Source organism: Oncorhynchus kisutch, linkage group LG23, assembly GCF_002021735.2.
Source record: "Oncorhynchus kisutch isolate 150728-3 linkage group LG23, Okis_V2, whole genome shotgun sequence".
NCBI classification, from domain to species: domain Eukaryota; kingdom Metazoa; phylum Chordata; class Actinopteri; order Salmoniformes; family Salmonidae; genus Oncorhynchus; species Oncorhynchus kisutch.
Window position 1 is genome coordinate 39,916,626 of NC_034196.2, and position 12,829 is coordinate 39,929,454.

Sequence of the window (12,829 nt, forward strand, 5' to 3'; positions counted from 1 at the left end):
TTCATGAACTGAAATAAAGGTCCCAGAAATTGTCAACACGCACAAAGCTTATTTCGCTACAATTTTGTGCACAAATTTGTTTACATCCCTGTTAGTGAGCATTTTCTCCTTTGCCAAGATAATCCATCCACCTCACAGGTCTGGCATATCAAGAAGCTGATTAAACAGCATGACCTGTACACAGGTGCACCTTGTGCTGGTGGCAAAAGGCCACTCTAAAATGTACAGTTTTGTCACACCACACAATGCCACAGATGTCTCAAGTTTTGAGGGAGCGTGCAACTGGCATGGTGACTGCAGGAATGTTCACCAGATTTGTTGCCAGAGAATTTAATGTTAATTTCTTTACCATGAGTATTTCTGTCTGTAATAAAGCTTTAAAACATTTTTTTTAGGGAAAACCTCATTCTGATTGGTTAGATCAAGGCCTAATTTATTTATTTCAATACACTGATTTCCTTCTATGAGCCGTAACTCTGTAAAGTTGTTGAAATTGTTGCATGATGTGTTTATATTATTGGTGTGTTCTAGAGGCTTACAGGGGGGGGGGGGAGAAGGGTAATCTTGAATGCTGATAAAGAATGCATGGCTTGTAGTTTTGGTTGAATATTTTCCAGAAGGTGGGGTCAAGGACAGCTAAATATTGACCAGTGCCTCTGACGATTAGCTGCCAAGCTCCTAACAACATTCTGTTCATGTATTGCTCCACTTCTTTCTTCTGCTGATGTGCTAATGTATAGTGACAGAGAAACAAACAAGTTGTGCAATCTCTGTTTCTCCCAAAGGAGTTTATATGTCCATTTATGCGTTGTATGAGGACCTTGCTTTGAATTTGCTGTGTTAAAATAACGGCCCCTGGCTGGCGTGTTCAGCTCGGACGGCCCTCCCATTTTGTTACAGTCAGAGCTGTTTTTGGAAGGGCTTAGAAATGTTTACTTAGCCACGCCTTTCTTTCACCGTGCGTTCATCCGGGCAGCTGCCTTGGCCTCCACACACTCCCCGAGGGTCACTGTTCCACACTTGTTTTCCTTTTTTGTCTTTCTTTGTGCTCTTCAGGTCGAGTTGTTTTTGTTTCAAGCCATGTTTCCTCAAGCAGCTGAAAACGCTGGCTTGTGACTGGCTGAAAACGCTGGCTTGTGACTGGCTGAAAATGCTGGCTTGTGACTGGCTGAAAACGCTGGCTTGTGACTGGCTGAAAACGCTGGCTTGTGACTGGCTGAAAACGCTGGCTTGTGACTGGCTGAAAACGCTGGCTTGTGACTGGCTGAATGCAGCCGTATGCACCTTTCTGCCCTCATCGGAGTATCCCTGCCCTTCGACCACAGAGATGGTAGCACTTTTCTTCAACTATCCACGAGCCAGTTTGAATGAGTCTCGGAAGAGATTACGTCAGTGGAGGCTGCTGAGGGGGAGGACGGAACTGAGCGACTGGACTGGCATCAAACACGTGGAAACCATGTGTTTGGTGGATTTGATACCATTCCACAGATTCCGCTCCAGCCATAACCATGTGCCTATTCTCCCCAATTAAGGTGTCACCAACCTCCTGTGGACTACATGTGTTGTCGGAGGCTCTTGTTAGCATCTCGCGATCTTGAAGGTCAGGAACCTGTCTGACCCCCCCCCCCCCCCTCCCGTGACGGTCAGGAACCTGTCTGACCCCCGTGCCGGTCAGCTCCACAGCTTTCGTTCAACATGCTGATCTGACTTCACTGATGTGATTCGTTTGCTCTGTTTATTGTCTACAGTCTCAGACTTAAAGTTGTGGCCGTGCCAAAGCTCACCTTTCCTGGAACTAACTGTCAAAATGCCAACGCTGAAATCGATTGATATTTTGCAATGATGTTCTTAGTTAGGCACAAGGGCTATTTGATCACTGAATAAAAATACTTCAGCGCTGTGTATCTATAAAAGTATGAGCTAAATGTGATTGCATGAAAATATCCAAGGCAGGAATAGCCAGATGCACTTTCTAGTGTCCTAGACGTAGCCAAGAAACATAATGGATGGAGAGAACTAGGCAGTTCTACTACAGTGCCAACTTTGCATATTTCTTGTGTGCGCTCGCTCTCTCGCATGCGCTCTCTCTTTCTCCTTCACTCCCTACCTGTCAGTGGTGCACGAGGAGAGGCCATGCATGTGATTCTCTGGGCAGATTTGGACTCGAGTCGCTTTCACATGTGACTTGGGAGGGCCCGCAGAAACCCTGTGAATTGCGCTGCTGCTGTTGCCTCTGCTTACAGCGGGGACGGATGAGTTGAGAAAGAGGGATATTTAGAGGGTGGGGGGAGGGGGGTGCAGACCCCTGCCACCCTTGACCTGAGAGGGGCTCCCATGGGCTTCTAGCTTTTTGTGTTAAGAATGATAAAAATAAAAAAATTTGAGGGAGAGTTGCTTTCATCGTGTACCCACTATGGTCCGTGTGATTCATGGTATACCCCCCCGTGGGTCCGTGTGATTCATGGTATACCCCCCCCCCCGTGGGTCCGTGTGATTCATGGTATACCCCCCCCCCCCCCCCCGTGGGTCCGTGTGATTCATGGTATACCCCCCCGTGGGTCCGTGTGATTCATGGTATACCCCCCCGTGGGTCCGTGTGATTCATGGTATACCCCCCCCCCCCCGTGGGTCCGTGTGATTCATGGTGTACCCCCCCCCGTGGGTCCATGTGATTCATGGTGTACCCCCCCCCCCGTGGGTCCGTGTGATTCATGGTATACCCCCCGTGGGTCTGTGTGATTCATGATATACCCCACCCCCCGTGGGTCCGTGTGCTTCATGGTATACCCCCCCGTGGGTCCGTGTGCTTCATGGTATACCCCCCCCCGTGGGTCTGTGTGATTCATGGTATACCCCCCCCCCGTGGGTCCGTGTGATTCATGGTATACCCCCCCGTGGGTCCGTGTGATTCATGGTATACCCCCCCCGTGGGTCCGTGTGCTTCATGGTATACCCCCCCGTGGGTCCGTGTGGTTTAATGACTGCAGCAGCCAGTCTGCTCATGACTGCAGCAGCCAGTATCTCAGGCAAAGTCATGGACAGTTCATGAACTATATTCTACAGACTCCCATGCTAGCTACACTGCTGTCCATCTCCAGCCTAAGAGTACTCTAACTGTAATATCCTAGGCAACAGGGTCCTAGGCAACAGGAACAGTGTCCTAGAGAGCAGTGCTGGGGCTGGAAAGGGCACCACCTTGGTTTAACTTGTTGAGACTGTGATACTACCACACTTGGATGTGAAGGTTGTAAACGGTCGACGCATGGGCTGTTTTTACGGTATGAGCAATGTGTCATTTTGAGTTGGACTGGAAATGTTCTGCAAACTGTAAACCTGATATAACAGCTGGCCAGATGGTTGGAGAGTTACGGTCAAAGTCGGACCATTAAACACAAAGTCCAATAAGAAAACAGCAATAAAAAACCTCCTTTGATATTCGCAGAACACTGCATGTGTTTTTACGAACTTTGTTCCACTTGTGTCTGGTGAAAATATTGATTAACTTGGGTAAATCACCCGTGTCTAAGTTTCCACTCAACTCTATGTTCTGAGACAGCAGAGTGAATATTTAACACCTTCCTTTGCCTACTTCAACCCCAGTGGGAAAGAGCGATACCCAGTCAGTTGTACAACTGGGGTGGGGGTGGGGGGGGGAGGACCTCATCCACATCAATTCTCACCAAGCAACCAAGCCTTTTCAGCTCCATGATGATTCATGCTGCAGAAGTTAAGCTTTTTTATTTTTTTTCCTCCCTGAAAGTAATTTTATTTTATCATCACTGAAAGTAGTCTGGTTTGGGATGAGGACGTGGTGTGTGTGTGTGTGTGTGTGTGTGTGTGTGTGAGAGGCACCAGCAGTACTATTGGTCTGGTTTGTGGCTTGATGAGAGAGCTGAGGGCTCCCGGGAGAGGTTAATGGGGCTTCCCCTGCTCAGAGGGAAGATGGGGAGATGGTGGGGTCCTGACCTCTTCCAAATACCCCCATCACAGTGGGGGCCAAGCGCTCTGAATAACTCTGGGTGGGAGGAATTTCTCTGCATTCCATCTACATTCCATAGCCAAGCAGTGGGCACTGAACTAAACGACACGCACACACATTGTTCACACACATGCACACAACACTCCCACTTGCCATCAGCAACCGCTATAGTGGTATGAAACAAACTGATTGTGTAGCTACTTTTGTGACTTTAAATTGTTTATCAGACATGTATATAGCAGGCGAGACCATGGTATGTTGCCTCTACTAGCACTAGGCCTAAATTCAGCACTAGGCCTAAATTCAGCACTAGGCCTAAATTCAGCACTAGGCCTATATTTAGAAGCTGGCTGCACTAAAACGACGGCTTCAGATGACCTGCAAAATAAGATCTCTATTCAGACATGTCCTGTTTTGGAAGGTATCCGGTAAGATTCATTTGAATGAGTAGACTCAATCAGGATGCCATTAGAGGTCAAGAAAATGTTATGGTAATGCAGGAAGACTGGGTTCGAACATGTTTAAACGAGTCTTCCTCCATAGGCCAAAATTCTAATGTGGAGAATGTGAATACCTAGTGCGTTTAGTTAGTCAGCGGCCTACATCCTGTATGTGATCATCACACGTTATTATGAACTAGATAGACACTTCAAAGTCAGGGCATCCCAGCTTTAGTCTGTTTGATACATTTCTACTCTTTTATTTGTTTAAAATAAAAGCTAGATAACTTCACTACCAAAATGTTGGCAAACGAACTTAATTGCTATTAAATTGGTAGACCTGCCATTGTTCAAATGTAATTGGGCATAAACTCTCAACTGTGAATTGAACATGTTTTCTTGTCCAATGACGCGATACTGAAGTTTTCCATCTAGGGATGTTCAATTGCCGTAAACTATTTCCCAGAAATGACCTTATTGGACAGAGGCACACCTCCCAAAAGGGCACTCTGAATGGTACACCAGAGTCCAGTTTCCTGTGTTGCGTAACATTCGTCATGAACTTTTATCTCTTACATGGTGACCCAGTTATCCTCCAATCAGGAATGGGATTTGGACCTAAACCTCTTCAGGCAAGCAAACCAAACAGCAGGTTGGAGAGGGACAAAGCGAGAGTCTGTGCAGATGTCCTGCCACACAGGTCCCGTGTAACTCAGTTGGGAGAGCATGGCACCAGGGTTACGGGTTCAATTCCCATGGGGGGGGGACCAGTACGAAAATGTATGCACTCATTACTGTAAGTCGCTCTGGAAAAGAGTTTCTGCTAAATGTCTGGAATGTTAAATATAATGTCCAACTGACTCTGATCCGGCATCATCTCTATGGTTAGGGTCTTCATAGTGGTGGCTGTGTTTGTTACCTTTTTTAGAAATCAACTCATGTGACTACCAATGGTAATTCTACCCAATGACACCACCACTGTCTGTGGTTTAACAAAAAAAAAGCTCACAGGCAGAGAAAGCTGATTTCCTTTCTTTGCATCGGGCTGCTATTGAGGCTCTGATATAGTCTTTCCTCTTCCTTTCTGACCAACCAACAATCTGAATTGACAGGTGGAGGTGGATGGTTTCAAACCGCCAACTTGCGAAATGCATATTTTCTAAATCTTGCGAAACAACATCCCAGGTCGTGCTGTTGTTTTATTTCCCCCCCCCCCCCCCCCCCCCCTCGCCTGCCCACATGATCTGAAACCGAAATGGGGAACTTCTCCTCTTGGTGGACCAGGTTCCGGCCGGCCGGCACATGTGGCGGATATCTGCTCGGAATCTAATTTCTCCTCTCCGACCAAACCGGCTGGTTTGTTTGCTTGCCTGAGAGGAAGTTCACGCCAAAGATGCAGAAACTTCAACACAACTAGTGACGTGTCCCTTCAGCTCAGGTTTATTACAGAGGATGATAATTCTCATGTTCATCTAGGTCAGGTGGGCTGTTTTTGTTTCTGTTGGAATGAATAAGAATGATAGGGCTTCCTTTTCCCCTCCCATTTTTCTTTTTAATCAATATGTCAACGAGATTGTTCCCTGGCCCTCTTGTTTCCCTAGAGAAAGTGATGGATACTCCCCTTCCACCCCACACACAGTCCCAGGCAGCTCTAGATGGAGGGTAATGTGTCAGCACTGGGCAAGGCTACCTGATGCTGAAGCTAACAGTCAGTGTAGGGCCGGGGCAATACCAGTATCGCCATACTCGTTAGTATCGTGGCAAGGAAACAAAACGTGAAGTGGATTTGACTTCTTTAGGAAAACATCCCTAATGTTGAAAACGAGTATAATTTGTTTTCATCAAAATTCACATAATTTATTTTCTATAGCACACAATATTTAACATTCAGCAGGGTTTACAAAGGACCAAAGAGGGTAGTCTGCTTCATGTTATCATTTTTGCAGTGGAAAAATTATTGCGGTACTGGTATTGTCACAGCCCTAATTTAGAGCAGAAGAATTCCCCCCTCAATGTTTCAGTGGGTACTGTCTCCTCTCCGGCCCCATGTTTCTATTGGGAGTACTGCAGCACTTTGTCTAAATAGTTCTTCCATGGTTGGTTCTCTCATAGAGGGAAACATTGGGCAGAATCTTGCTTTGAAACATTTGATTTCTCTGGCTGTTTACAGGCAGCATTGACTGCACTTTGAATCCGCATTAATACGACTAAGGGGTTTCAAAGCTGCCAGATTCATCAGGCAAATGGCTTAAATAACATTGATTTGAAAGAGCTCATTTAAAACGTCATTCCCATTTCATTTACACTTAAAAATTTCTCCGTCAGGTTGCTTAGTCTCATGACTTGGCAAGTTGTTGTGAGGATTGCCCTTTTCACTTCTGTGTCTGCCATCTAACCGGTTCACTTCTGTTGGTTGCTAATAGTAGAACTATTGTCTCAAATCTCTGGTCAACTTTTATTGGTCTGTCGGAGATTTCTCCCGGGATTAGTTGACCATCGGTTGTTCGCTCAGGGGGTCTCTCAGGGGGTCTCTTGGGTCCGTGGAGTTAAATCATCAAACTCATGGTCATGATGCAAGCCGGTTGTAATAAGGTTTCAGTTAAGCTACCCCCTTCCCTCCAAGTCACTGGGGGGCTGAGCCAGAGAGTTAGATATGGCCCTCACAGCATTAGTGATGGTTATTAGTTTCATGTCAGCATTAGATTCCACTCACTATTTAGAGGTGCTGAATCTCATTGTGTCATTGATTAATTTGGTTACAGAGAGCCGGCTCTTTCCATATGTTAGTCAGAGCAGTTGACCTTTTGTTTTGTTGGTTAGTCATGTGGATATGTTTCTTTCCCTTTTTAAATGTTACCGTTTATTTTGTCAGGAGAAATTCAACTGCTGCCTTTTTGTATTGCCTGAAAGGTTAGCAATGCTGTGTCTGTTTTTGAAGTTGTTTATGGTTGTTGTTGAGTCTGCTCAGCCTGGTTTCAACCAGAAACACCAGGCTCCGTCTGTCATTATACACTGTTGAGCAGCCCTGGCTCCTCTGTTCCCTCCAGCAGAGGCAGGGATTGTGTGAACCGGTAACCTGAGTTTTTGGGAGCATTGAAGCCCATGAGAAAGGGTGTGTGCCCAGCGAGCTTGGCTGTGTGTGTGTGTGACGCAGTCTCTGCTTACGTGGAGGTTTGAAATGGACTCCCAGCCTGCCGGCCCTTCCAGGTCCCACCTGCACAGCCCCACAATGCCCTTTTGTTCCCAGCCCACGGCCCTGTGGGATAGCTGTTATTTAAGAGGCGAGGGGACGGCAACACCACTGACTCTTTATTCAGAGGAAAGATGGTAAACTCCTATCTGGTTCCATTGTCAGTGGGGACTGAATAGGCGGCCTCGGTCTCTGCCAGTGGGGACTGAATAGGCGGCCTCGGTCTCTGCCAGTGGGGACTGAATAGGCGGCCTCGGTCTCTGCCAGTGGGGACTGAATAGGCGGCCTCGGTCTCTGCCAGTGGGGACTGAATGGGCGGCCTCGGTCTCTGCCAGTGGGGACTGAATGGGCGGCCTCGGTCTCTGCCAGTGGGGACTGAATGGGCGGCCTCGGTCTCTGCCAGTGGGGACTGAATGGGCGGCCGCTTCAGTTGTTTTTAACTGACTTTCACACTGTGCTCATTGACACAACTCTATTTTGGAAGGTTTGAGATCTGTAAAAATGAAGGAGTTGGGCTACATTGACTTCTCTTTTAATTTGCTGGCTTGACAGAACATGGCGTGTAGCTAGGAGCTATGGTGCCCAAATTTGTATATTTCTTCTCCTTAGTGAAGCTGAAGGCACTTGCGCTATGCTAACGATCACTTATACAGTACAAGGACATTTTGGAGACATGCACTGTGATCATTTTCAAAGAGCATGCCGCAGAACAGAATTGCTCTCAGAGTTAATCACAGACATTTTAAACTTTAAGGTAAATCTACTGAAGGATGTATATGTAACATTTTAAGTTAATTCTCAGAAAATAACTTGTTTTGAGAGTACTCTTAATGAACAACAAGACCTCCCACTAGCCCATAGGAAGCCCACTAGCCCATGGGAAGCACACTTGAGCCCCCCTCTGTTTGTACCCAACACATCATCCACAGAGAAAGTCTAAACACATGGTAGCTAAGCTGACACATTAAGTATTTTATTTTACCAGGTAAGTTGACTGAGAACACATTCTCAGTTACAGCAACGACCTGGGGAATAGTTACAGGGGAGAGGAATGAGCCAATTGGAAGCTGGGGATGATTTGGTGTCCATGATGGTATGAGGGGCAGTTTGGGAATTTAACCAGGACACTGGGCTAAACACCTCTACTCTTACGATAAGTGCCATGGATCTTTAGTGACCACAGAGAGTCAGGACAGCCGATTGACGTCCCATCTGAAAGACGACAATACAGGGCAATGGTCCCAATCACATTAAGTCATTCCACCAACGATTACAAAGCATCAACCCCACATAAACGTTACCCTGTAATGTTGACTTAAACCCCAGTCTACTTCCTAGTTGCTACATCTTCCGCTTCAAATGGCTCTTCAGTTCTCAGAACAGGAAGACTCCTCTCTTCCTGTTCCCCCAACCAACCCAACCACTTGTTATTATCGAACAGACAGCGTTCGTAAGCCGCAGAAAGTCGAGCCTCCTATTCAATCGACCAACGGAAAAGGCCTGAAGGGGGTAGAAGCATTGATCACAGCATCAATTAAAAATGGCTGGTTTCCACAGCTGGCCCTGGCCTGCATGTGACTCCCATCGGCCCGCCGGGTGAGTTCTTTTCAGGCCCGTATATAGGGAACAGGGTGCCATTTGGGATGCAGTGAGGTCTGCTAAACAACTATATATCCAGTAGAGGAATCTTTCCTCTCAGAAGTTGATATAATTGTTGTAAGGAGGTCTTTCACCCTCCGACTTTAATCTTCTGACTGACGACCATAAGGGCACAGACACACCAATAGCTTTTGCTGGTCGAGAGTATCTAGCCCCTCTGAACGTACTTTGCGAACTGAGTGCCCACTGACTTTTTACATGTAGAATCTAGTGAAAAATGTCAACAGTCAGACATCTACAGTGGGTGGTCCCTAAAACACAGCGTGCTGAATGATCGGCAGGCATGCTAGATCCACATTTGATGTGACGTGTGCAATTCTTAAGAGGTTTTGTCGGAGACTTTTTGAAGTTCAGTTCAGCACCCGGTTGTATTCGCATGATGTTTGTTAGTTAGTTAGTTGTGGTATTTTTTTGTTGTCTTCAGATCTTTGTAAGTTGGAGGTCTTGAATGGTAACCAAAGTTATTTTGTTTGTTCAAGGACTTTGTAGTTCTATGGACATTATAGTCCTTTTTCACTTTTTCTATGACTCATCAAACTGAGAATATACCTTTTTATTGAAGTGTAAGATTTGTGAAAATAGTTAATGAACTCTATCCTTTGATAAGAGCAAGCTTCATGCACAGTTGACTGGTGAGCAGCCCCCACCTCCAAGTCCAGCCAATGGAAAAAGACTCCAAGGTTGTTGTAGTGAAGCGATGAATTGACCTGACCACAGCACTCTGAGGTCTGACTAGAGGGGTTTGTAGGCAAAACATTTTTTTTAAAGGCAAAGTGTTTGGGAGCTGAAAGGAGAGGCTCATTCACAAAGCAGCATTGGAAGGGCAGCGAACAAGGCTGTCAGTTCCCATTTGTATGATGTACTGGAACTCTAACGGGCTCAGACTGCTGCCTCTTTATCATAACATCCTCTCGTGTGAGGCGGAATATTTGTTCTGAAGCACTCTGATCCGACAGCCTTAAACACAGACTAGCCAGGGGTGGGAGGAGGATTTGTTTTCTCTCTCGGGTTGTATGGTGCAGTATACAGAAGATCACATAATACTAGGAGCCCCAGAGATCACAAGATCCATGTTTAAATGCTCTTCAGATTTCCTATGAATTAAATAATGTGCAGATTGTCAATATATGAAGTGTAAATAATATGGTTGTTTGTATGATTTCTAAATACTGTTCAAATTTCCTATGAATTAAATAAAAATGCCACTTGTGTCTATCACCTACAATACAGTCCTAATATGTGAATTGCCATTAAATATGGAGAAAAACATCATGGTGATGTATTGGCTCCTGAGTGGTGCAGCGGTCTAAGGTGCTGCATCTCAGTGCTAGAGGTGACACTACAGACCCCGGTTCTGTATCACAACCGGCCGTGATTGGGAGTCCCATAGGACGGCGCACAATTGGCCCAGCCTCGTCCGGTTTAGGGTTTAGCCGGGGTAGGCCGTCATTTTGTAAATAATAATTTGCTCATAAGTTAGGGATGATGCGAATTTTCGCAGCTTTTTGTAAAAAATCGCTTAACATTTCAACGTCCTGCTACTCATGCCAGGAATATAATATAGGCATATGATAAGTATGTGTGTATAGAAAACATTCTGAAGTCTCTAAAACTGGTTAAATCGTGTCTGTGGCTATAACAGAACGTGTTTAGGAGTAAAAATCTCAGGGAAAACTGTTCACCAAAAACACAAAATAAATATTCATTCGCCAGTCAATGTATTGTCTAAGGCGATAGAAAATAGATAAGGTTCCGATTACAATGCCTACAGCTTCCACACGATGTCGCCAGTACTGGCATTTCATGGCTGGTTTATCCTTGGTGAGACGACGTATAGGCACTTCCTGTCTTGGGGCGCACCGGAGGAAGTTATGAATGGACGATGATTTCAAGACTTGCTGCTATCGAATACAGATCGCCCCGTGATCAATTTGATCGATTATTAACGTTTATTAATACCTAAAGTTGGTTTACAAAAGTAGTTTGAAGTGATTTGTAAAAGTTTATAGGCAACTTTTTTTAATTTTAAAGTGACGTTGCGTCTTGTAAAGGTGCATTTTCCTGGATCAGACCGGCCTTCATAAAATGACATTTTGGGGATACATTGACGGATTTAATCGGGAAAAATACCCAATTGTGATGTTTATGGGACATATAGGAGTGCCAACAAAGAAGCTCGTCAAAGGTAATGAATGTTTTATATTTTATTTCTGCGTTTTGTGTAGCGCCGGCTACCGCAAAATCTTTTGTTTTAGGTCTCGTTCAGGTATTTTGGGGGGTGCGTGCTATCAGATAATAGCTTCTCATGCTTTCGCCGAAAATCATTTTACAAATCTGACATGTTGGCTAGATTCACAACGAGTGTAGCTTTAATTGAGTATCTTGCGTGTGTGTTTTTATGAAAGTTTGAGTTTTATCGAGTACTATAGGTGGCGCTCTGAAATTTCCGCTGATTTGGTTCCTGTGCAGGAACCACATCCGTAACACTTGCCTTGTTAAGTAAATTTAAAATGTTCAAATCTGCTTTCTTATGCTTTTATTTGCATGCTGATAATGTTGTGGTAATATTAGGTAAAATATAACATTGTCAATGTCCTTGAAGTGTTCTGTAGACCTGTTAGACGAGGTGAAATGTATATTACGTGAACATCAATGGAATATTATGTTCAACCTAAAACAGATATGCTATGAATGTCATGAAAACAAACCTTTTTTAATTCTTACCACATTAAGGGAATGTCCTGTGCAACCTAACATAAACATTGCCTGAATGACATCACAACTGAGCATATTTTGTGTTTTGGGAACTTCTCTTTTAATGTACTCACACTGTTCCCACAACCTAATTATAGTTAAAGTCGGAAGTTTACATACACCTTAGCCAAAAACATTTAAACTCAGTTTTTCACAATTCCTAACATTTGATCCTAGTAAAAGCTCCCTGTCTTAGGTCAGTTAGGATCACCACTTTATTTTAAGAATGTGAAATGTCAGAATAATAGTAGAGAATTATTTATTTCAGCTTGTTTTTATTTCATCACATTCCCAGTGGGTCAGAAGTTTACATACACTCAATTAGTATTTGGTAGCATTGCTTTTAAATTGTTTAACTTGGGTCAAATGTTTCAGGAAGCCTTCCACAAGCTTCCAACAATAAGTTGGGTGAGGTTTTGGCCCATTCCTCCTGACAGAGCTTGTGTAACTGAGTCAGGTTTGTAGGCCTCCTTGCTCGCACACGCTTTTTCAGTTCTGCCCACAAATCTATAGGATTGAGGTCAGGGCTTTGTGATGGCCACACCAGTACCGTGGCTTTGTTGTCCTTAAGCCATTTTGCCACAACTTTGGAAGTATGCTTGGGGTCATTATCTATTTAGAAGACCCATTTGTGACCAAGCTTTAACTTCCTGACTGAAGCTTTAACTTCCTGTTGCTTCAATATATCAAAATAATTTTCCTACCTCATGAAGCTGTCTATTTTGTGAAGTGCACCAGTCTCTCCTGCAGCAAAGCACCCCCCACAACATGATGCTGCCACCCCCGTGCTTCACGGTTGGGATGGTG

The 12,829-nt window shown here is 44.9% G+C and overlaps 1 protein-coding gene across 3 annotated transcripts in view; it reads left to right on the top strand.

Moving 5' to 3' along the window:
• Positions 1-12,829, top strand: part of map3k1 (mitogen-activated protein kinase kinase kinase 1, E3 ubiquitin protein ligase) — a 49,664-nt gene that overhangs the window by 8,702 nt on the left and 28,133 nt on the right. The window contains exon 1 of one of the 3 annotated variants that reach the window (XM_020458320.2): positions 9,033-9,205. The exons of the other annotated variants lie outside the window; for them this stretch is intronic. Coding sequence (XP_020313909.1) covers positions 9,150-9,205 — 56 coding nt within the window. The 5' untranslated portion in view covers positions 9,033-9,149. Of the gene's footprint in view, positions 1-9,032; positions 9,206-12,829 lie in introns of those variants that run through there. 3 annotated transcript variants of the gene reach the window in all.